Source organism: Lycorma delicatula, chromosome 6 (assembly GCF_047948215.1).
Source record: "Lycorma delicatula isolate Av1 chromosome 6, ASM4794821v1, whole genome shotgun sequence".
Classification (NCBI taxonomy): Eukaryota; Metazoa; Arthropoda; class Insecta; order Hemiptera; family Fulgoridae; genus Lycorma; species Lycorma delicatula.
This window is the reverse complement of record NC_134460.1, coordinates 124397877-124420358: the sequence shown is the minus strand read 5'-3', so window position 1 is coordinate 124420358 and position 22482 is coordinate 124397877. Positions and strand designations below refer to the sequence as shown.

Sequence of the window (22482 nt, the reverse complement as noted above, 5' to 3'; positions counted from 1 at the left end):
ATTACTAAAGATGGACAAAGCGCAGGAGTGATATAAAATTTTGAATAGCGCAGGCAAAACGAGCCTTCAGTCAGAAATATAATTTGTTTACATCAATAATTAATGTAAATGTCAGGAAAAGATTTTTGAAAGTATTTGTTTGGAGCGTCGCTTTATATGGAAGTGAAACTTGGATGATCGGAGTACCTGAGAAGAAAAGATTAGAAGATTTTGAAATGTGGTGCTATAAGAGAATGTTAAAAATCAGATGGGTGAATAAAGTGACAAATGAAGAGTTGCGACAAAGAAAGTGGCATTTGGAAAAATATAGTTAAAAGAAGAGACAGACTTATAGGCCACATATTAAGGCATACTGGAATAGTCGCTTTAATACTGGAGGGACAGGTAGAAGAAAAATATTGTGCAGGCAGGCAACGTTTAGAATATGTAAAACAAATTGTTAGGAATGTAGTTTGTAGGGGGTATACCAAAATGAAATGACTATCACTAGATAGGGAATCAGGAGAGCTGCATCAAACCAGTCAAATGGTTGAAGACAACAAAAAAATTAAATATCATACAAAAATTTAAAATACTGTTGTCAGTTGTAAATAGTTTTAATAATGACCCCCTTATCAAAATTCCGTGTACGTCACTGACTTCCTAATATATATTTAATTTCACCTACAGCAGCTTTTAAACTGCAGGTTTTCTATACCTGTCTTAAGTTTTCAAAATTGTCAGGTTGGGTTCATCTGTCAAAATGACCTAATGGGCCAAGTTTTAATAATAATCATTCAGTAGAAACAATTTTTTCAAAATGTAAAAAAATCTGATGAATAGGTTTTAATTTTTATGAAGATATGAAAATTAATTCAGGTTGATTTATTGTAGTCGAGTATTTTTTTAAAAGAAATATCTATTTCATTATTAAGACTATTGAATTTTCTACCCAGTGAGTTTGTTGAAATTTCAGAGTAAATTGTATTTACAATTGATAAAATCTATTTTTAAATTAGTAATAAGGAATTAAATGTAGCACACATTTATATTCCTTAAATCATCTGCGTGGGTTGTATATGTGCATAAATATTTTATTTCTAATAAGAAATTATTTATTTATGTATTTTTTTTTTTTTAGGGATCAAAAGAAAGTCACGGTTTGTTGGATCACAGATTTCTAAATCACCTGTTTTACAAGATATAATTGATTTATCCGATGATGATGATGATGATGATCGAAAGCCTAATGTTGATCCAAAGCTTAGTTGTATAACAACTACAATATCCAGTCACAAACAGAAAGTTAGACAAAGAGGACATTTTAACAAAAATAGTAATGCTGTTGCTTCTATCTCATCATCATCTCTCTTACCTTCATCACATACTTCTTCACAATCATCATCATCATCATCATCATCATTAAGGAATGAAAGACCTAAAAAACAGGGAAGAGAAATAATAAATATTGATCTCGAAAACCAATGAGAATGAAACAAACTAAATAGAAATTACCAAACTGTTGATAGTGTAATAATGTTTTAATCTAAGGCATAAAAATGTCCCATTTTAAATTGAAAACTTATTTTTTATTTTCTTTAATAAGTTATATTTATTGTATTAATAATGGTTGATCAAAATAAATAAAAAAACAGCAATATTGGTACAAACAAATAAGAATGCTGACCAATACATAGAAATTGTGAAGTATTTTAATTCATCTTCACCATATGATTATTTGAAAGTTTCTTACTTAAATAATTTGTTGATAAAACCAGCATTCAGTAAAACAGTTTTTTATCTCAAAGTGTCAAAAGTACTTCCACACCAGTGCAGTTCATACATAAAATGTAATTTTGAACTACATTAAAAATATAGTACTTGGAGCTTGTTACAGCTGTGTACTATTAATATTATTAATATGTTATTTTTTACCATTTTTAAAAAAGGACTGGTGCTATAATAAGGTCCTATATTCTATTTTAATTATAGTTTATAAACTTTATAATATTTGATTCTGTGTGAAAGTGCTTCCAATATCTTGTGGTAAAATATTATTTTATTTATTAGTGGTTTTATCATTAAAATTAAATAATTTATTAATTCCATTTGTTAATATATTCTGAGTTATGGGACTCACTAATGAACCTTTTTCTGATCTAGTTTACATTGACTTTTTTCTTATTTTTGGCCATAAAATCATCTCCTGAGAGATTGCTGTGCAATTTGTTCCCGCTCTGCACATGCATTCTAATAATAGAAAGACAGCAAACATTAAATGATAAAACTAATTAAATAAATTATAACTGACACGTATGAATATATGAGAATTATCTGCAAATTGTTATTGATAAACTTCCCATTTAGAGCATGACTGGATGATCTTATAGTTGTATATTCAAATTCTAAAAAGATATGTATAAGATTGTTTACCAGATAGTGAGCATATTTTTGCAATTAATTTATCTATTGAAGGTGTGACTGTTATGGATTTTTTGTTATCATGAGATGTGCTTTTTTTTAAGTAATTTATCTAATATTGTTATTTAGTTTCTGTGTTTGAATGTGATATTTAATATTATCATTTTTATTTAATATAATGCTAATTTTTATGGAATCATAATATCATTGTACGAGGGTGGATCAACAAGTATCTGTGTTTGAAGACAGATGGCATTGGTGAAGGAAGTTGGCATTGCTACAGTATACTACTGTCTATCATTTCAGACTGATTCATAGATTAGTCATTTGTTTAAACATATTTGGTGTTTGTATAATGGAAAAAGAACAATATCAATCTGTAATTTGCTTTTTATTTTTGGATGGAAAATCACGCAAAGAAATAAAAGCGAAGTTGGATTCTGTCTATAGGAACTCTTCACCATCTATAACATCTGTGAGTTATTGGTTTAATGAATTTAAATTTGGCCATACATCTGTTTTTGATGAGAGTGCCCAGGTTGCCCAGCAGGTTTAGTAACTGAGGAAATTGTTGAAAAGGTCCATGATGTGATTCTTGCTGATTGCTGAATGAAAGTGCGTGAAGTAGCAGAGGTCATCGTAAGTGTGATATACGGAATGGCAATAAATATTTTACATGATAATTTTAGAATGAGAAAGTTGTCGGCACGATGGGTGCTGCAGTTGCTCACTTTGGACAACACAGAGGATAAGATTGTCAATTTTGAAGCAGCGTTTGTGGTCTTTAAGTGAAATTCGCAGGAGTTTTTATGTTGAGTCATCACCTTTGATGGAACCTGGATCCATTATCGTATGTCAAAGACCAAACAACAATCAAAAGAATGGGTTTTTTCAGGCGATTCTGCTCCAAAGAAGGTCATGTCAGTCCCGTCACCCGGAAAGATCATGGCTATGATTTTTGGGATGTGAAGGGAATAATCCTCATAGACTTTCTGGAAAAAGAAAGAACAATCACAAGGCTGAACTACAGTAAATTATTGGACCAATTCAATGGGAAAATGAAACAGACATGGCCCCATTTGGCAAAGAAAAAAGTGCTGTTTCATCACAACAACGCAACAGCTCACTCATCCGGATTCGTCGTAGCCAAATTGCTGCTGCATCCACAGTACTCGTCTGACTTGGCTCCCTGCAACCCGCAACACAGGTCAAGCCCGCACAAGAGTGTACCCCACAATTCAGGGGCAACCCAATTTTTAAAATTCAAATTTACTATTTTATATTAAATTAACGGCTATCTATTGCATGCATCATATAGGTAAGAAAGCAGGGTTGCGATGCTTTCAACTACTTTTCAACGTCCTCTATCCCATAGATAGACGGACATTATCGAACACAGCCGATTGTTTTTACGTGTTATGGTGGGTAGCGATTAAGAAGAAAAAAACAAACAAACATTCTCGTAAAAAAAAATATTTATTGATATTTTTATACACAGAATACAGGTCAACTTCTTTCTGTTCCCCAACTTGAAAACGTTTTTTATTTTGTCTTTGTTTTAAGTATTTTAGTTTGAGTTGTAACTTTGTTTTTAAATTTCTGTTTTTATTTTTTGTTTTAATTATGTTGTCTTATTAGATTTTGTATTTCTTTTTATATTTCATATTTTTGTTTTCCGAGCGATTATAACACAAAAATGTTTCACCGAAAATAAAAAAAATCATAGAGACAGAAGCCTATTTTGAAGTTTGACAAATTGTATTTTTTAGAGGGTTTAGAAAAAACGGCAGGGATATTGGGAAAAGTGAGTCCTTCTAAAAGGAGATGTTGAAAAATAAAAAAAAAATGTTTACAAAATTGCATTTTCATTCCTAACATGGGTACTTCTTGATCCACCCTTGTATCTCCTGTTATCTATATTTCATGTAGTCATTTTAATTTTATAGTATATTTACTACAACATATCTGTACAACAGTGTAGATATTTAAGTTTTTTTTTTTTAAATATTAAACTTTTTATTATGAAATACTAATTAATGAAACTTATTCTGTATTAATAAGTTTTTATGGCATGTGATTCTAATATAAGATATCTATTATAACTAATATAAGTATTTTATTATATAAGACTGGAGATCTGTATACTATTTACTTATGAATGTATAGTTATAATTTTAACACATTACAATATTTTTATTTATTAATAAATTAGTAGAAGTTTTTAATATTTTATAAATACAATATTTTTTTAGGACTAATTTACTGTTTTATTTTATCAGTGTAATAATTTTTTTTAATTAGAAAAATGCATTTATATTGTAGGATTAAACTAGATTATTTTGAGATATTATTGGCGGAGCTTATATATTTGAATTTTAAATATATTATTTAAAAGATACAAAAGTATTGTATCCTCTTAAATTGATATAAGATCAGATTCATAAATAGAGGTGTTTTTATTTTGTTATTTTTGTCTCAGGATTGATAGAAAATTTTGTTTTATATATAGTTTTAATTGATACACAGGTTCTGTAGATATTGGTTGGCTTAATTTAAATTTATTATGCTTGATAATCTGAGGTTGTATATTTTTATAATATAAACCTCATTACTTGTGTTTTTTTTTTGTATATTAAATATATCTTTTACCTTTATTTTTTTCTCTTTGTTTTGAAATATCTGCATAAAAATAAATATGATAAAGCAAAAAAAAAGTTATTTTCTTAATTTTTTTAAACCTTATATTTTAGGTTTTAAAAGAATTGAGTAAGAAAATTAATTGGTAAATCTTTGTTATAATAATGTTTATTATGATTTTAATTCCTGAATAATAATTTTACAAAGCTCTTATTTACATTTTAGATGTTTCAATGTATTGATTTATAAAATTAGCATTGTTTTATTGTTTGAAAATATTTGTAATAACATTTATTTAATAGGAATTAAATTTTGAAGAACCTTAACAAACTTATTTTAAATGTTATTCTGTTTAATTTATAGTTTGAAATTTTCTGTGAGCAACCCACAAAAGATCATTCTCCTGGAACATAGGCAGATTCTGCATTAAAAATTAAAAAGGAAGAATTTTTTAAAATTATTTTGGCTATTGTTATTGTATATTTAATCCTTTCCTTTTATTTTTATTAATAAAGTGTATACTGTACAAGTAAATGCTAAAACATTTTTTTTATATAGAGAGAGATAAGTACCCGTTAGGAATTTTAGGTGGTATTCTCTAATTTAAAGCAAGGAAGGTTATATTAGAAGTTTTCTTAAAATTAATTCAGCAATTCATGATTATGACTTGAACAAACATTCAGAGTGACTGTCTGATTTGTGTATAACATAATACATTAAAAATTTTATTTAAAAAATCAGAAATAACCCTATCCTGAAAAATGTAAGTTTTATTAATTATTGTGACCTTTTTATATTGTCTTTTATCGTAATTTTTTTATACTTGATACGTTATAAAGCCAAAAATGTTTTTTTCAACCCATCCTTCCTATAAAAATAAATTTGCATTTTAAAATATTTAAAGGATTTCTCTGGAGAAGTATTTGAATCTGCCAGTTTTGGAATTCACTAGGATTATCAAGCTGGCTTTGCTAAAAATCTTAAACAAGAGATTTACCTATTGCCAAAATAAAGTCAATTTTAATGGGCTGAATTGTATAATTAACAAGCCAGTCTACCACAAGAAACTCGTAAGGTCATGGAACATGCCATAAAAAGAGCTTCAATCCAATTCTGCTTTAACAGTAATCACTTATGTGATATCATTATTGCACGTTGATAATAGAACACTTATTGAAATAGATTCTATTTGTCATTTGCAGTTTTTTTTTTTTTTTTTTAATTTTCATTGCTTCAAATGTTGTAGTAAAAACAAATGAAGTGATATAAATTTTGGGAAACTTTTAACAACTTATGTTTAGTTGTTAAGAATATTCCATGTTTTGCTTTTATAAATAGGATCTTTTATAAATTTTTTTTGTCCTTATCAGATTTTAGGCTGTTTTGCTTATTTCAGTGATAACATTGGGGAACAAAAAAGAAATTTTTTTTGTCTCTGAAAGAAAAATATGTGATTGTGATGGTATTTTTTCTCCTGAATTAAAATATGATATTGTTTTTTCTCCATCACGCAAGGTTTCTGAGAGACAAGCATTTATAATTTCAAACATTTTTAATACTTTCTGCATTCTTAACTACACAATATTCAAACATTTGACTATGATGATTTCTGCTATATTTCACCTGTGGAGCATCCCTCTTGATGTCCAACAATAATTGGCCACCATATTTGGATTCTATTTGCTTTGATATCTCTTTTCCATGAGCTGAAATCTCTGATGAAAGTGTTCCCTGTGCTCATTGCACTGTGCCAAGGCTTTCCAGGAAGGAATCTAGGTTGGAGTGCAGGAACTGTACTTTTATAGACATATTACAACTCAAATTTTTATAAGATCGTGACAATATCATTATAATTTTCCGCTTTTCAATTTCCCAAAAAATCTCTGAGTAACATTTTTTAATGCCTGCCAAGCGGCTTTCTCCAGTGGATTCAATAGTTCCTCAAAACTTTTCATCACGCATTAGTGATTGTATTTGTGAACCCACAGATATTCCTTCCTTAATTTTTGCATCACTAATTTTAGGAAACTTGTGTTTTAAGTACATGAAACCAGGAGTATTATCCACAGCCTTGACAAAATTCTTCATTAATCCTAGTTTGATATGTAACAGAGGTTGGGTAATATCCTTACTCAACATTAACATAGTAAGGACTACTCAATAAATCATGTTTCACATTTTTCTGTTCAGGAATGAGTGATTCACATTTAGGCCACTTTTCTAATGAAATGGTTTTTTGTCCCTGCTATCTCATTCACACAAAAAACAAGAGTACTTTGTGTAACCAAGCTGCAAATCGAATAAGTGCAATTACCTTCAAATCACCACAAATATTCATTTCTTACACTGCATATCGAAACTTTTCCAATATAAAGTTTTCATATGTTTCTTTCACTAGCAGAGTGAGTCACAGGTACTGATGGGAATTATTGCATTTATGCAGCACAGCTTTTAAACTAACTTTAGAGGAATCAATGAACAAGCGCCGTTCTGTTGGATAATGTTCATTACAAAGTATCTCCATAAGAGAAGAAATGTCATTACAAAATACTAAGCCATTTTCTTTAGAAAAGTAGAGTTAAATTCTCTGAATGACGATTGCTAAAAGTACATACATATCTTTATATTCTTTTGAAGAAGATTCCATCCTTCTAACTGGGAAGCAAGGATTTCAGACTGTTTTTTGGATAACTTTAAATCTCATTTGAGATTGTTAAGATTTTCTTGATTCAGTAAATGAGGCTCAGATGAACTACTTTCTTCAAAAGTTGTATCACCAGAATCTGTTTCTTTTTCTTTTCTTCTTTATGTCCATCAGATCTGAGCTGTCTTCATATAATGTCATGTGTTATAGAAGCTTTCGTATGGGCAATTCTTTGCAGTGTGGAACTGTTCTCATTGCAGATTGCAAGTTAGGGTACACCACTGTCTGTTTTGATTTTGGCATAATCCCTTTAATCTTTGTTAAGCAGAAATAACAGTCAGAAGAGTGATCTTTGGGTTAACTCCAAATCATGAATATTATGTGGCATGTGCCAAATGTAGCGTCACTTCACCACATACATAACAAAAAATTGTTAGGATGATTTAAACAAACTAGGCATTTTGTAACTAATGACTAATTGAAAGAAATAAGTTCTAAATATGTAGTACACAATAATTCAGACACACAAAGCACTTGCAATGATGTGTTTACTGGTACACTACTATCTCACAACTGGCATCGTTCTGATGAATGTGTGCTGTGCTAGATCACGTTTGTACTCGTTGATACACATCTGAACCTGCACAACAATAGCAACACTACCCTTTGAGTTAGCTCATTTGGTTCCATGATATTTACAGTACTCTAGGACTTTACTTAACAATAGTTAAATGGACGAAAAACATTTTAATGTATTTTAAAAGATAAAAATAAAAAAATAATTGTGGGTGATTGAGAAATTCCGAATACATATTTGAAACAGGATAAAAAACTGCATTAAATACACCTATTCGTACTCGCGAGACAAAAATCATGTTTATCAGTATAATTGTCTTTTTTTTTTAATGATATCTTCAATACATTATATAAAATGTACACTTTTTGTAAGAAATAAAAAACTGTTCATTAATTTATTCTGTTGCATCATTTACCCAAGCCTTTCTTAATCTGTGATTCAGGAAAAACATTAATCCATATCATTTTCTTTGAGAGTAATGATGTTCGTATACAACCAGTCTCTATGGTGGACTAAATGAAGTGTTACTTGTCAGAATGATTGTCATGTAATTTTGATTAGGTTTGCCATGTTGGATATCAACAGTGTATTCACATTAGTGAAGAAGGCAACAGAAAACCACTTCATTCCTTCTAACTTGTTAAATGTGAGTTATTCATGTATTATATCATACTTTTGGTTTCCATAATCCACCCAAATTCTTTATATAACTTTCATAGACTTGTAAAACTTATGTAAATTAAAGAGTTATATGAAGTTTTTTCTTGGTGAGAGGAGGAATCCCATTTATGGACAGAGTGTTGGACTTGCTAACAAGTTCTACAAGATCTTGTTAATGTGTGTATATATACCTGCACCCTACCAACTAAACCTCTACCTCACCACCTCCCCTCCTTGGGCTGGACTCGCAATCAAGCATAATACAGCCCACCCTAACAAGCCTCACCATCTACTGGACACCTTGGTCTGCCGATTGGATCTTGTTCTTGTGTCCTGCCTCTAACCTCAAGACTGGGGTCACCAGATCCAGCTTTGCCGGAACTTGGTCTTAACTGCCTGCCTCTAATCAGATCTCCTGAGAGGGACCCAACTGGGTTTCGGTTGTAACAGTACAGCGGGAGGGTGACAGAGTCCTTGTGCCTCATCATCATCGACCATCCAGACAAACCCGGATGAACGATGACTCTGCAGGCAGCTGTCTATCACCCTTCCCAATCTGGCATCCCGCTGTCTCACACCAGGATGCCATACGTCAAAATTGAATTTATTACTTGTGCATACAGTTTCTGTTTTGAGGCATGTAGTCCTGCAGTGTTGCCAAGCAATCTATCCAAGTTTTTCATCATCTGTTCAGCTTTGTGTCGAATCTCCCGTACGTGAACATCAAAGGACGTCCAATGGTCTAGTGAATCCCCAGATATTTCACGGTCTGTACCAGAAACTCAACGACCTTGACCAGGCTGGGTCCAATTTTGCGGCTACCAGTCATCGTAATCATTTTTGTTTTTTCGTGCGAGAGACAAAGACCTTTCCTCCTCAGGCCACCTGCTGTGTGGCCTGATTAGCTGCCATAGCCACCTTGTCCTCATTCCTCACACACACCACCAAAGCAAGATCATCCAAAAACATAATGGGTATCACACCGTCTGGATATCGCACTTGTAACACACCATCATACCCTAAATTCCAGAACAGGGGCCCCAAGACAGACCCTTGAGGCACCCTACATGACATGCAGAGCAGAACCTCTTTCTCTCGCATCTAATAAACTAGATACCATTGCTCTAGATCATTGATTACCAAAGTGGTCCACGGGAGACTCGACGGGGGTCTACGTTGGCGTGACAAAAAAATGGGGGTTCACAATTCGTAAGCGGGGGTCCACGAAAATTCATCTGGTTTCGATAGTGAAACTAAAATGTTGGCTTGACTTTGCGTATCAATCTAGGCAGATAATGTTTTGAGAAGCTCAGCGACTGTTACTTGTAAAAACTTGCATATTCCATATTCAGTACAACGAACGTGTCGAGACTTGCAAAGCGCCGCCTCCGCCGCTGTCCACAACGCTAGTTCAGACGTGCAAAGGGACGAAATACGACTTGTAGTGTGTGTGCTAACAATCTTGCATGAACTTGTTTGATTCTTCACTAATATAAATACGATTGCCAAGGATAAACGTTACTCATTTGTTTCCGGAATTTCGAAAAGAAAAGTAAAGTGAATAGATGTTAGCGTTTGCCAGTGTCGGAAAAAGTAGTAAGTACTTACCTGCTTTTTTGTTATACTTACTTTTATTTTATTTATTTGACAATTTATTGTACACGTCAGTAAACAAAAAATACGTAGGTACAAAAGGCGAGGCTTATTCTTAAAAGAAATCTCTTCCAACCCACCTGCAATAAAGATATATTTATGTTGTAATAAGTATATTTGTAATGTTTGCGTGTAGTAGGTACGTATTAAAAATCAAATACTGAACAGAGACTTCCCTAAAAGAACAGAAAACCGAGAAAGGTTGAACTTTTTGTCCCTACTTTATTAGTAATATTTTTTTTACCCGACTGTGTGGTGGTTCACTAATAATTATATACATTTATACAACGTGTTACAGAATAAGGGTTACATCCGGGAAATGTTATGTTCAGGATCAGTTTTTAAGTCGATTCCAATAGTTTCAATAGTTATTTTATATATATGAAAAAAAATTTAGACAAAAAATTAATAAAAATCAAAGTAATAAATAAATGATTAAAATCGCAGAGTTGTGATATCAAAATATTGGTTATTTAAAAGTATTTTTTATAGAATTTACAGAAATATATTAAAATATAATTAATGAAAAAATGTTTTACATCACATTAAAATCGGTTCAGCCATTTTCATAAAACTTTATTATGGATCTTACCGATTTATTGCTTTTAATAATTAGAATCAGTTTGCCGCTGGTACTTTATTTCATTGCAATAATTAATTTTACTATTCTGTTAAAATAGTCATATCCTGTTAAGTAAGATCGCCTTGAGATTACTAAAACAAAGTTTTTTTTTTTATTTACCGGTAGGTAACTGATACGAAACATGGCTGAATCTAAGAAGAAATGTCGACTATACAGTGTTGATTATTTAAAATTTGGATTTCTTCCATCAAAGGCAGACAAGCAATTGCCTATATGTCTTTTGTGCAGCAAAATTTTGAGCAAACTCTATGAAACCATCGAAGCTCGAAGATCATCTAAGAAGGTTTCATCCTGATAAATAGGTAAAGATTTGAAATATTTTCAAACATTGAAGGAAAAATATGAAAAGAGACCTACCGTACACAGTATGTTCGCTTCAACGTCTGAAAGTAACAATGATGACTAGCGGGCATCGTACAATATTTCATTACTTATAGCGAATTCTGGAAAACCGCACACCATTGGAGAACAGTTAATTTTACCCGCTGTTGAAGAGGTTTTAAAAACTGTTCTGCACAAATCTCCATTTGACATACTCAAAAGAATTCCTTTGAGAAACAACACTGTACAAAGACGTATTGATGAAATGAGCTCTGATATTGAAAGTTTCTTGTGTAATTATTGCAAACAACTCATTTTTCTTATTCAACTGGACGAGTCAACTTTACCTGGTAATGAAGCATTATTATTGGCATATGTTCGATATGTTATGGACGAAGTAATCCATGAAGAGCTACTATTGGCAAAAACTTTGGAGACGGACACTAAAGGTGAATCAATATTTAATGTCCTGAGTGATTTTTTTAACGAAAAATCAATTCCATTCACAATCGTCATTTTGGTGGCAACAGATGGAGCTCCTGCCATGGTCGGGCGATATCGTGGGTTTATAAGCCATCAAAAGAATTATACCAGAGGTAACTGCAATTCACTGTGTCATCCACCGACAACACCTAGTAGCGAAAAATCTGAGTGATAGATTGCACCAATCGCTTCAACTTGTAATTAATACTGTTAACAAGATAAGAAGCAATGCATTGAATACGCGTTTATTTGCCCAATTGTGCGATGAAAATTATGAAGACTTTCAACGATTGCTCTTACATACTGAAGTACGCTGGTTGTCGAAAGGTGCATGTTTAACAAGATTTTACTCACTTTTTGAATCAGTTTTAGAGTTTCTGGAAGGTAAAGGTTCAGATTTAAAAGAAAACCAGATCACTTTGAAAGCTGACATCGCGTATTTGACGGATTTGTTCAAAAAATTGAATGACATTAACTTACAATTACAAGGGGACAGTCTCAATTTAATAAAAACAAAGGGTGTAATTTCAGCTTTTCTTGGAATATTGAAATTTATGAAGCAAAATATTAGTCGGCGCGTATTTTCCCAGTTTTCAAACTTGTCACAAGTTGAATGCCTTGATAACGTATATTCAGACATACGTTCAACATTTAATTGCCCTGCATGATGACTTCAAAATCAGATTTGAAGATATTCTGATGATGGAAATACCACCATGGATCATAAATCCATTTGATGAAACGGAAGTGGAGAATGTGATATTTCAAGAGGAGCTACTCGAGCTTAGCACTAATGAGGAGTTGAAGGTGAAGTTTAAAAGAGGGTATCAAACATTTTGGCTGCAGGCAGAAATACCAGAAAAATATCCTGGACTGTGGGGAATTGCGAGAAAGCTTTTTTGATAGCGTTTCCCTCGTCATATCTTGTCGAAAAATGTTTTAGTGTCGTTACAAACCTTTTATAAAAAAAAGGAGCAGATTCAATATCACAGAACGGGGAGATTTGCGCTTATTCCTAACAAAACTGAAGCCAAATATTAATAATTTGCTGTCAATCCATCAAGTACATCCCTCCTATTAAAATTGTAACTATTTTGTGATTGTCATTGTAGAAGTTACTTTACGTTATTAATGTTTAATTTTAGTTATATTACGACAATTTTATTATATTACATTACAGTATGATAACAATAATAATTAATAGTGTAATGATTACATATTTGAATAAATGCAACACAAAAAATATACTATTTTTCTTTTGCTTTTTACTACTCTGAATGGGAAGTTTTCTAAATAAAATAAGTGAGAATTGATTGCTTTCTTGTGCTGTGAGTAGATGTCAAAAATGTAAAGTTGGATGGAAGCATTTTTATTGATTGGCCAACTTTACTTTTTTGACATCCACTCACAGCACAGTCAATCAAAAATTAACCAATCAATTCTCGGAAGCTGTTAGTTCGTGGAACTCAGCCGTAACGCTGAGTTAGCCTCCGGTAACTACCGTTTAGATAATACTTCATCTAAATGAATGAGGATGATATGTATGAGTGTGAATGAAGTGTAGTCTTGTACATTCTCAGTTCGACCATACCTGAGATGTGTGGTTAATTGAAACCCAACTACCAAAGAACACCGATATCTACGATCTAGTAATCAAGTCCGTGTAAAAATAGCTGGCTTTACTAGGACTTAAACGCTGGAACTCTCGACTTCCAAATCAGCTGATTTGGGAAGACGCATTCACTACTACACCAACCCGGTGGGTTTAATATATATCATCCTAGGAAGTAATATCTGAACGGTGATAACCAGATGCTAAACAGGAATAAGAAAAAGAAGACTTAATGGATCAATAAAGGATTAGAATCTCCCTCTACTAGATGATATATTTCTGAAAGTAAAAATTCCGTTTGAAAGAACAATGAATATTGGTGTATCTCAATTTTTACACTACTGAAAAAGGAGTGTAATTTATATAGGATCCATGTATGTTTGTTCCACTGTAGTAGCTGAAAAATTGAACCAATTTAGAAGTATGACCCCAAGTTGGAATCATTTTACCAGGAGTCATAGGTTATATATATATATTATATACACGTTTCAAAAAATTATACTATATAGAAAATTATAATTCACACGCTCTTTAATTAACCTATATTAAAGAATTGTTTGTTGTTTTTTTGGACAATCGTCTTATTTAATATTTTTGGTACTGCAAATAATTGAGAGGAAGTTTATTTTTGAATAATTTATTTTTCACCATTAGGTATTGCCAATGTATCCTTTCAAATTTATCTTATGCTTCGTAATTGATAGTAGTTTAAGGGGCTGGTGGTACGCAAATTTAGTAATTTATTTTGATTTTAATTTAATTTTTTTCCAAATTCAAGTATAATTTTTCAGATAAAACCAAATTACAGCTTTGGGATCACAGTTTCTGATTTTTTGTCCCCCGAAAGATTATGTTGCGTGTATTTTAGTATTATCTCTGAATAATTTACAATATTTTTATAATTTCTAATACTGACTTCCAGAGAGCTATTTTACGTTAAAAAGAATTAATATTTCATTTTTTGAATTTGCAGCTAGAATTATTATTGCAGCTTCAAGTGAGCACTGGATGTGAATGTGTTTAGTCATAGTTTGAGTTTATCGTTCGTTTGTTATTTTGTTTCTGTTGTTAACTACAAAAAGTCCTCAAACACCAAATATTAGCACAAATGAAAAGATTAACTGATTAAAAAACTACTATTAAATAAAACAATAAAAGAATTAGATAATTAATTTAATTCTAATAAAACAAAAATGTATTTAAAAACATTTACATTTTACTTTTTTTTTACAATGTATTTTACATTTATGTTCTGGTATACAAAAAAACAAATAGTTTTATCTATAAATATATTATGTAATAGCAATAAAGAGTTTATTTTATAAAGTAACAGACAGTAAACACTCATAATTTACTAATTTAAATGATTTTTTTTTATTTTAATTAAATTCTATAAAAAAAAATGTTCTGATACATCAAAGATTCTGCAAATGTGCTAAACATAAAGAAAAAACAAATGTAATAAAAGTAAAAATTATTTTTATAATTAATAACCATCTGTATATTACAGGGTTGTGAAATGTAATGCACAGTTGTTAATGACTAGCAAATAATAATTAAAAAAAAAAAAAAAAAAAAAAAAAAATGGCATAAAAGAATTTTATCTCCTTTAAAAATTTTATTTTATTATTTATTTTTCCATGTATCAACAGTGAACCAGTTTTCTCACTCCACCAATGAAGAATGCAAGCAGTCTTTCATTGACCAATGGTCTCACTGCGTCCTTCAGTTAACCTGTGATGAAATGAATACTCCTAATATAAGATTTTAATTGCAAAAGAAAGTGAAAATCGTATGATGCCAAATCTGGTGAGTTTGGAATAGGTTACAAATTCAACTTCACAAGAATCAAAGTAGTTACACATGTTGTGTGTAACTGAAAGTTACTGTCTTGCAGAATCATCAGTTCTATGGATTGTTGAACACAATACACGTCTCGTAAAGTGTAACATTTCTATGTATTATGCAGAATTTACAGCTGACCCAATCACTGCACACTGTTTTAGACGTGTTGACATAGGCATAACTGATTTCATAACAATTTTTTCTCCCATTATGTTCCAGTGTGCTCATTTCAGGTATCCCTCATATGTTCACCAAAGTCTTATGAATACTATCTGATATGAATAATAATTTTAACACTGTATACTGAAGTGTATGAAAGGTTCTTGTGAAAAATCTATTAACACAACTGAGTGAGCCGTAGTTTTTTTTTTACCTCCGAGATCACTGTCACTGTTAGGAATTACTTAAGAGGATGAGATGAATGACAATTTTTGTAGCATGTGAAAATGGCATCCCTGATTGGGATTCGAATCCAGGATCACCGGATGAAAGGCCGAGATGCTACCACTTGCGCCATGGAGGCCAGCAAACTAACAATACATCACTATTTACATCAGTTTTTAATTTACGGATATTTTGAGTCTGTAAATAAATAAAATTTAATTTAATTTAGAAGTATTGTTTTTGTGAAAAGCAATAAAAAAAAGTTTGAATTTTCTCTGGGATTAATTATCAAAACTGCACAATTTAATCTTAAGATGTAAATGAAGAAACAGAAAACTGTCTTGATTTTGTAGGCAGGCAAGATGTTCTGTAGCGAGTCTAACAATGAAATATTGCAGTGGAAAAAGATTGAAGAACTGTTTAAACCATTCTACAAAGCGTACATTCTTAATATGGAAATATAATGGATGTTGTGAAATTTAAAAAAAAAAACTTTTTTTAATAGTGGAACTACTACGATGTGTAAACCATGAATGTGTACCCCCTTTATGTTATTTTTCATGTAATTATATTTTGAGTTGATGAATACGCAAATACTAATAAAATAACTGTTTGGTTCTTTGAAGTGAAAACTTTTTCTGGATTTTCATTTATCACATTTGTAATTACATTCGACAGTAACTGACATTAAGTACACGTGATTCAAAGAAACGGGAAATTTTAAAAATTAAATAACGTTAATGAAAAATTTTTTTAGAAAATGAATTTTATTTCATGTAATTGTACATATGTTGCCATTTTAGGATGCATACATTTTAGTTGTATTTTTTAAAGATGACATCTTGCAGGTGACCTCCTCTTCTACGTAAACACTCACGAAGTCTCTTCGTTAAATTGTTCATGGTTTGACGTAACATCCAACTGGAATTTCCGCAATTGCTTCTCGGATCTTTGCCTTCAGTTGTAGCAGATCTACTGTGGAACACTTTGCTTTTAAGGTGACCCCACAAAAAGTAATCGCAAGCTGAGAGATCAGGCGATCTGGGAGGCCATCTAATGTCACGTTCGTGAAATGACACGTTGTCCAAACAATCGGCGTACAGCTGCCATCGATATTCGTACAGTATGTGACGTTGCTCAGTCTTGTTGAAACCAGGCTGAGTTAAGAATCGGTGGAAATCTCTTTTGTTGTTCCACAACAAAGGTTTCAAGCACGGCTACGTAACGAGCCAACGTCACTGTAATCCCAAGACCGTTGTCATCCTCAAAAAAATAAGGGCATATAACACCATAAGATGACATAGCACACCACACGGTCACTTTCTGGCTGTGCAACGGATGCTGGTGTAGCTGCGTAGGATTTTCTTGTGCCCAGTATCTGAAATTTTGCTTAACAAATTCACTGAGGTGGAAATACGCTTCGTCTGACATCCACAGTTCGTGAACAAACTCTTTGTTATCATTTATCTTCTGAAGCATTACATTACAGAATTGTGCTCGCACAACTGCATCGTTCGGTTTCAGTTCCTGGGTGATCTGCAACTTGTATGGATGGAATTGCAAGTCCTTCACTAACATTCTTTGAACACTTGAACTATGCAATTGTAAAGATGCTGACAGACGATGGATTGACCGATGTCACAGTCACCACAGTGACAGTGACAGTCACAGCCTGTTGCTCAGCATGTTTTTAAATTTTTCGGCTTGTTTGAAGAAGTGTGCATCCACTGCTTAGACTGTTTCTGGATTTTCATACTGTATCCAAGTCTCATTGCCAGTAACGATAGACTTTAAAAACTCTTCCTCCTCATTATTGTAACCTGTGAGAAACATTAAAACTGACACCATTCACTGCATTTTGTGATGGTCACTCAACATTTTTGGAACCCAACATGCACACAGTTTCCAGTATCCTTGGTCTTTAGTCATAATTGTGTACAGAGAAGACCTTGAAATTTCTGCATGGAGTTCACTTATCATAAAACTTTGTTTGATGCAGACAAAATCATCAACACCCTCAACCAGGTGTACAGTAGCAACAGACTTAAGTCCTTGCCTGCCTTCATCATCGACATCTGTTCACCTTCTTTAAATTTCCTACACCATTCCCGTACACTACCATCACTCATAAAGAGTTCACTCATAAATGTTTTACAAACATTATAGGCATATAAATATAATAAACATGTAATTAAGCTAAACAAATAGGAAAAATAAAAATTATTTTCAAGTCTAAAAAACATGCAAATATTAGAAATCAATAGCAACAAATTTTAAATTGCTTACTGTATAAAAAAATGCACATAATAAAAAACTAGCAACGCAAATGTAATTAATTCCATGTAAAATTTGAATATGATGATTGGATTATAAAAATAAGTTTTAATTTAAATCTGTATTAAACAATATGTTCACATTATGGTACCAAAAACCTTTCACCGTCTACTGACAGACTAATGTAACAGCACCAGAATAGTTAATTTTATATCAGTATTGAGGGAGAGATGTTTTAAACATTTCTCTGAAATTTTAAGTTTTAATTAAAATTCTTAATAAAATGTTATTGAATAAGAGAGATCTATGCAAAAATACTAAATTTTGGGAAAAAACAAATGCAGTGAATGCAAAATGTTAATTTTAATATTATCAGGGCCAGCCGTAGCATTTGTGCCATATTATTTATGTCATTCTGTAAGAAATCAGTTGTTTAACCATTTTAATTTCCTTTCTTTTGTGTGGTATCTTATAACCTAAACCTGTTTCCTGCATCGTGTACATCCCTCTGCTTTTTATTAACTAAACTAGAATGTCTTCAACAACCTGGAATAATATCCCACCAAGCTGGTTTGCTTGATTTACGAAAAATTGTTTTAGCAATAATTTTCAGACAGAAGCTGTGCTGAAAATAACTTCCATGAATGGGGAAAAACTTGATTAAACTTTTTTTTTTTTATGAATATAAACTTGTTCTGAATAGCCTTTGTTGTGATCATTAGTTGATAATGAATGCTTCAGCATTTCAGTGAAACTGAAACTAGCATTTTCTGTGTTATGAGCTGTAGCATCAGCTTCAACACAACTATTAAAATTGGCTTTAGCCTTTTCTAATTTACCATTACTTTATATCCAGGATGTTACTACCGAACACATTCTAGGTTTTGTATAATCATTAGGGTGTTTACGATTGCAGTTCAATAAGAAGACTACTAATATATATTAGCAGTCTTAAATAACTTAACAGCAAATTTTTATCTTTTCCAGGATATGTGATTTACTTGAAGTTAAAGGAGTTGCTAAAGGCAACAGATTTCAGGCAAAGGTAAAAAATTTAACCAGAAGAGATAAAGCAGCTAAGCTTATTGAAGAATATTTTGAATAATATACAAAACCAAGATTTGTTATTTTGTAATAGTTTACATTTAGTATGTAATAAATATAGTTGTTTACTGTACACTACTGTTACTAATTACATTATCTTTTTATTCCAACCTTATTTATTTAAAAAATTCATTAATATCATTTTTAATATTTTAAGAAATATTTATAGTGGTGATTAGAGTAAACGTACTTAAGTAACACTGGCTTTCTTGCTGAGCATGTTGAATAATTGCTAAAATTTATTTTCAAAAGTTCAAAGCTCAGAAATATGTTAACCCACTAATGGTAAGGTACAGGTCAGATCCGACCCAAGTGGTAGTCTTCCTCATACATCCCTCCCCACTGTTTTTCACAAGGTCCAATGATCTTAACCTTATTTATTTAAAAAATTCATTAATATCATTTTTAATATTTTAAGAAATTATTTATAGTGGTGATTAGAGTAAACTTACTTAAGTAACACTGGCTTTCTTGCTGAGCATGTTGAATAATTGTTAAAATTTATTTTCAAAAGTTCAAAGCTCAGAAATATGTTAACCCACTAATGGTAAGGTACAGGTCAGATCCGACCCAAGTGGTAGTCTTCCTCATACATCCCTCCCCACTGTTTTTCACAAGGTCCAATGATCTTGGAACCCTACCTCAGTTTTAGGGAAGGCCACAACTTTGTGTGTTATTGTACTTCTTCTTACATGTTTACACACTCATGTTTTAGGTGTCGGGTCGGATGTGACCTTGCCCTGTTATGCCACACCTTTTTCAGCCTTTTGTTCCATGCATTTTATTTATTAACGTTCAGTAAACCTGTTTTTCTCATTACCAACACCTATATATTTTTGTACTACCTATACCTAAATAATGATTTTAAAAAAGTGGTACGTAATATTAATTAACCAGGAATTTTTTTTTATTTGTAGTTTTTCTCAGAATGTTGTACAATAACAAATTATTTTGTACCCCTGAAGAGGTTATAGCTGAACTTAGGAAGGCTGGAGGAGGAAGAAGAATAGGATGTTAGATTAACTGAAAATGAGTTAAGACTAAGGTTTTACTTAACACTGATGATGTGGCAGACGCGTTTGATTGTGATGGCCATCTTCTTCACGATCATAATTTTGAGTTAGGAAAAGTATCTAATCACAAAACCTCTTAATTCGAGGTTCTCAAAAATAGTATCTAATGTGTCTACTCTTTTGTCTGGGCCAAAAAGAAATGCCCATGGCATAATTGCAATTATTTTTGTTGTTCATATGCTCATAACAGATGATACAAAAAATAGTGTTATACTAATAACAAAATTGAAATAAAAAACATAACTACAAATCAGTAATTTATAGAAAACTGTGAAAAGCACCTGTGAAAAAGCAACTGTGAAAAGCAGCCCCTCAGAATACGACGGTAGACAACATTCTGCTATGCTTCTGTGATGACATTTCAACAAATACATAAACCAAAACCCAATAAGTACATTCTGAAAATAATTTCACTTCACAATTCAAGAACATTTTACTTCATGAATGGTATTCCGTATGTTGGTAAAATTTGCAGATTTTAGCTCAATATGACCTAGCTAACCACCTCACCAATTTCAGGGGTTAATCGGAATGCAACTACAAACTGGTTCTCTTCATTTGAACTGACCGACGCTCTCTGTGAACATCAAATTACATTCATAGGTACGCTTCCAAAAAACAAAACTTAAGATATCACACCTTCGATGCCATCAGCAGCTCCATAGAGTTCTCCCCAATTCACGTATCATGACAACAAAATGATATATTGCCATATGCTTTGCAAAGAAAAAACCACAAATAGGAAGAGTAGAAGGTGGCCCAAGCAATACTTCTACGGAATCTTCAACAGCAGCTGTAAATGCTTTTGTGATTTTTAGATGGAATTCTAGCTGTGAGCACTTCTCCAGTCTTGCTAACTGCATAAAAAATCTTGTTGTTGGACTAACTGAACCACTGATAAATGCAAGACTATCCAATCAACCCATTTCAAGAGAACTGCGGTTCCTTAGTGACACCATTTTGGGTAAGGAAGTGTCAGAAACATCTACATCAACACCAACAGGTAATCCAAGCCCAAAAAGGAGGAGGTGCAAATTTTGTGATCCTTCAAAGTACAGGAAGGAAAATTTATTTGTCAAACATGTAACAGCTGTTAATGTGGGGAACACAAGATCATTTTGTGTCCAAAATTTTTTATTTAGGTAAAATGTACTACCATTATATTATTATTGCATGGTTCCTAATTAAAGCTATTGTTCATAAGTAGCTATAATATCAAGTTTCTAATAAAAAAAAATGTTAAACAGATAAATGATGTAAAAAATTTATTTTTTCAAATAAAAATTTTAATTTATTTAAACAAACTATTAATTTTTATATCACACAAAATAATTTGTTTTTTATTATTCTTTGGTAAATAAAATTGTCTTCACAAGTCTGAATTTCAACTTATTTACAAAAATGTAAAGAAAACAAATGGTGGGTCACATCCAACCCAACCTTACAATGTGATGAACACCCACTTTACCATTAAGAGGGTTAATTATAACTTTTGAACTATTTTAAGATACCAGTAAAACTACCAAATTTCTGTAAAAAAAAAAAAAAAAAAAAAAAAAAAAAAAAAAATCGCATTAAGTTATTAATTGTACTTGTTAGATTATCTACGACCATTATAGTTATTGAACTAAGTACAGCTCCTGTACGACATGCAAGATAGCATAGATGCTACTTACACTCGTGTCTTGGTTCATTGCTGATAGGTTCTTTCTGAGCAAAAATTGTTCCTTTAATAGGGGGGAAAAGCAGGATAGGATTATACAATTCACTCGAGTGGGGTGGTATTACACCCTTCAACATTCTTGTCAAAGTATTAACGTACAATGTATGTTTACTATTTTTCAGGAAAAATAAAGGACATTTTTTGTAAATGATCTATATATTTACAATAGAATATCTATGTCAGTAGTTAAGTTTTTTATTAGTCTTTATTAATAATCTACCACAATGAAAACTTCTGTTTATTTACTTTCTGAAATCAGGTACTATACTGTAAAGCATTGTTTGACGAGTATGTTGTAAATAATGGTTTTAAATTCTGTTAATTTTGCTAGAAGAGTATATTCAATTTTTTTAATATAATTCAGATTTGCAGTCTGGAACCTTAGGTCCTGCCATTTATACAACCAATTTTGTGAAGTAAGACTACAAAACATGCAATGATTACAAACA

The 22482-nt window shown here is 31.7% G+C and overlaps 1 protein-coding gene across 4 annotated transcripts in view; it reads left to right on the top strand.

Moving 5' to 3' along the window:
• Positions 1–19302, top strand: part of LOC142326196 (uncharacterized) — a 65296-nt gene extending 45994 nt beyond the window's left edge. For 2 of the 4 annotated variants that reach the window (XM_075368476.1, XM_075368475.1), the window contains exon 6: positions 1121–4481. In XM_075368476.1, coding sequence (XP_075224591.1) covers positions 1121–1467 — 347 coding nt within the window. In that variant the 3' untranslated portion in view covers positions 1468–4481. Of the gene's footprint in view, positions 1–1120; positions 4482–5400; positions 8646–19120 lie in introns of those variants that run through there. The other 2 variants (XM_075368478.1, XM_075368479.1) reach the window with 2 other exon arrangements.
• The last annotated feature ends 3180 nt before the right edge of the window (positions 19303–22482 follow it).